Here is a 3643-nt window from a genome sequence, read left to right as displayed (position 1 = left end):
TACGGGGAATAAAAATACCGCAACCTAAAGAGCTTTTGCCGGTCCCTTTCCCTCGAGAGCCTTTCCTCGGCAGGTAGATTGCGTCAGTCCCCGTGGGGTCTTCACCTCCAGGTAGTCCCTCTGCGTTCCTGATCCACGTCTTCCGCCAGCCGATCTAGTCTATATTTCAATGAGGCATGAGTCTGGGGTTTTTGAGGGTTTTTCCCAATTGGCGATTGCCAGGATAATTATTTGATCCCCCCCTTCCCCCAAACGAATAAAGTCAGTAGTTCATCAAAGCGTTTCAGAACGCACCACTATTTTCTCTGGGCTGAGTTTCCGCAGTCGATCTTTGGAACAGATACAGACTAACAGGAATATTGGCTTAATCCTGGGTCCAGCTTTAGCGGCTCTAGAAAAAACAGGAATGAACCACGGCCCAGCCGAAACTCGCGGCACCGCTCTGTGCTCGCCGGCCGGGCTAGGCGGAGGAAACCCCGCACCGCAGACTCCGGGGCCTCGGCCGGCGCCGGGCATCGCCGCTTAAAACGAAAAGTAGGGCCTCCAGAGACTGTGGGCTCCGGGCTCACACTTCCCGTAGAAAATATCGCCAGGTTTACAGTGAGATGCTTGCAGAAAACTTTATTTGCAGTTTACTGGCGCACGTGGGTAAAATAAACGAACTTGAAAGTGATATTCCTCTGGCGCTACCAAGAGAAGTGTTTAAGCTTATATTGCATAGGAGGTAATCCTAGGAAAAAAAGCCCCAATCGTAAAAAATACATTTCTCTGCCAGGAAAAAACGTATTTGTCAAAAATCATTTTATTAGTCACTGTAAGGATCAGCTATTTTAAAATAAACTAAGTCGCTAGGATTATTGTTCTTTTTTAACAAGAAACCTCTCGAAAAGGAGCGGGAGGAGAGGAGATTTTACAAAAATTGAGGCGCACTCGGTATCCGCGACCTCGGGTGAGCCCAGCGGAGAGAAGGGCGGCCCGGGCGATCTTTCTCCGAGCCGGCCTTTCTGCCCGCCTGTCCGCCGCCGCCCCGGAGCCGCGCTCCGCCGCCCGGCCCGCCCGAACCCGGCAGCCGCGGTACCCCGGCGCGCCCCAGCGCTTTCCCCGCGCCAGGAGCCCGGGGCTCGGGCGGGCCACCCCCGTTCGTGGGATCAGTCCGGCCCCGGAGGGCGAAGCGCCGTTGTCACCATCCCCAGGAGACGACGGCGGGGTGCGGTAAGTGCTGGTAAGAGGGGAAGACGCCGAGGGCGGAGGCGGGCGGGCAGGCTCGATAGCCCTGCAGGGTGAGGGTGGCCTGGGCGCTGCAGCCCGCCATGGAGCAGCCCAGCTTGGGGCGGGCGGCAGGTGTCGGGGGGCTGGCGGGGCAGCCGCGGCAGGGCTCCCCGTCCCGCACCAGCACCGGCACCACCACCTGGCGCAGCAGGGCGGGCGGGCGCGACGGCGGGCTGGCGGGGCCCTCGCTCCGCGCCCGCTTCATCTTGTAGCGGTGGTTTTGGAACCAGATCTTCACCTGGGTGGGAGTGAGGCTGAGCAGCCGGGCCAACTGCTCCCGTTCTGGCGCCGAGAGGTACCGCTGCTGCCGGAACCGCCGCTCCAGCTCCAGAGTCTGCGCCTTGGAGAAGAGCACCCGCCGCTTCTTCTTCTTCTCGGCCTCCGAGCCGCGGGTCGGGAGCGACCTTTGGGTGGAGTCGGGCACGCTCAGCTCCGGGCCGCTCTCGTCGGAAGCTGGGGACAGCGAGGGGGTTAGAGAGGGAGGGTGGCCTGGGACAGGACGCGGGGCAGACACCGTGGAGGTGGCAGGCCGTCCAGAGCCGAATCGCCTCCCGCAGGAAGAGGCCTGGCTGCTTACAGGGCCGGATTAATCCCAACAGTCAACAAGAGATGCGAGCTAACCCCTCGAATACATTAAACCTAAACCACGGGACGGAACTGCCTTTCCCTCCACCGGGGAGCGGTTCTGCCCCCTCGTCAGTCTCCACAGGGTCACGGCCGCTTCGCCGCGCACAGCCGCGCACTTACCGGCTGGTGGCATTTGTACCCGCTCGGTGCTAAAACGTAATATCGGGCTGCCCAGTCCTTTCACTACTACTTTTCTCCAGCCGCTCGATTACCTTAATATTTAACTTATCCCGATGGTGTTTCCGCATCCATCGGTCTCCCTCTCCTCACACACAGGTGTGCATTAAGCGTCTCGTATTTGCGGACAATTTATGTGTGTGAGGTAAGACCAATGTGCTACGTAGCTGGGTTTATGAGCCGGAGCCTACTCTCCGCGGTGGCAGATGCGTGGATGTAGGCGGTGGCGCCCGGGGCGCTCCGCGGCAGCGCGGGAGGGCGAGGCACTGGGTGTGTGCTTCGCTGTCTGCTGCTGTGCGTGGGGTGACATGAAACCCCGCCGAAACAAAACCGGCAGGATTTCTCGCAACAGTGAAACGGGAAAAAAAGAGAAGGGAAGGGGAAAAAAAAAAAAAAAAGAATCCGCGAAGCGAGCTTAAACGATAAGCGCAGAGAGACGGGAGGACACAGCCTGAAGGTTTGCTCTCTGACATAGCTGGGAACATGCATCGATCTAGGGAAAAAACGACCTCTTTTCTCTCTTAAGCTCGTGGCTGGGATGCTTCTGCTGTTTCATTGTTGCAATTCAGTCATATTCTATAAAATTCCCAGCCTGGATCGCCCCGATCCTGTAGGCTACACACTGTGGCGATTGGCTTCTTCGCATCTTTCCCCAAGGAATGAGGGGGAACAAAAGATAGCTGTGCGGAGATGGTGAATTCCTATCCGTTTTATACTCACAGGGATAGTGATTTCTCTCTGTTTCTATCCACCGTCGGTACGACGAGCCGGTATAATTCTTCGCTGAGTGGTGATGATCAGAGGCTTGCTTTATATTATTAGCATCCTGTTCTGGTAAATCCAAAATGCTTCTCACTGTAAAACTCATCCTGCCAGATGTGGCCATGGTAGGTTGTGCACACCCCCCAAAAAAATCGTCCCAAAGCCCCGAACCCCCTCCCTTGAAAGCTGCGATGAGAGGACTGCGCCCAGTTATTGGGGAATCTCCTGGCTGAAGAGAACCTTCCCTTCCATCGCCACCTAACCCCAAATATTAGTGTCGTTTACAGAGGTGTCCTGTTTATATAAACAGTCCTCCCCACTGCAAGCACTGCCTGCTTTCAAACCGTCCCTGTCTATAGGATGCTAAGTACCTGAATTAGTCAAGTGCTAAAGCCCTAATGGGAGTAGGTGTAACCCCCCCTCCCGCCACCCCCATGAGAGAATAACCCGTTACCTCCCAAAGACAGCAGGAAACAGGCTTCATCATTACATATTCTGTCTGATTAGCCAAAAGTGGGGACAGATAATGGTAATTGTTAGCAGTGAATAACATCTTGGGTGGCATGTGGATGACCAACAACCACCCCCCTCCATCCGCCACCAAAGCCACCAGCGTCCCTTCTATCCGCAGACAAAGTGAATCCTCCCAGGACATCCGCATAGCCTGCCGAGAGCCCCCTCCCCGCTTCTCCCTCTTTATTTCACACCCCCCCCCTCTCTTTAAACCTGGAAGGAATTTAAGTCGTTATTTGTTTTATTTCCCTGAGCTGTATGCGATGCTACCTCCAATTCTACCTCCTGTCATTGG

At 56.1% G+C, this 3643-nt stretch overlaps 1 protein-coding gene across 1 annotated transcript; it reads right to left on the bottom strand.

Moving 5' to 3' along the window:
* Nucleotides 1-1180: 1180 nt before the first annotated feature.
* NKX2-8 (NK2 homeobox 8) lies at nt 1181-2959 on the bottom strand (the record flags this gene model as incomplete). Its single annotated transcript, XM_082057834.1, has 2 exons — nt 1181-1722; nt 2794-2959. 2 exons carry the CDS (start codon nt 2957-2959, stop codon nt 1181-1183), a joined length of 708 nt encoding a protein of 235 aa, XP_081913960.1.
* Nucleotides 2960-3643: the final 684 nt, after the last annotated feature.

This window comes from Streptopelia decaocto (assembly GCF_964273445.1).
Source record: "Streptopelia decaocto genome assembly, chromosome: 7".
NCBI classification, from domain to species: Eukaryota; Metazoa; Chordata; class Aves; order Columbiformes; family Columbidae; genus Streptopelia; species Streptopelia decaocto.
This window is presented reverse-complemented; position numbering and strand designations above follow the sequence as displayed.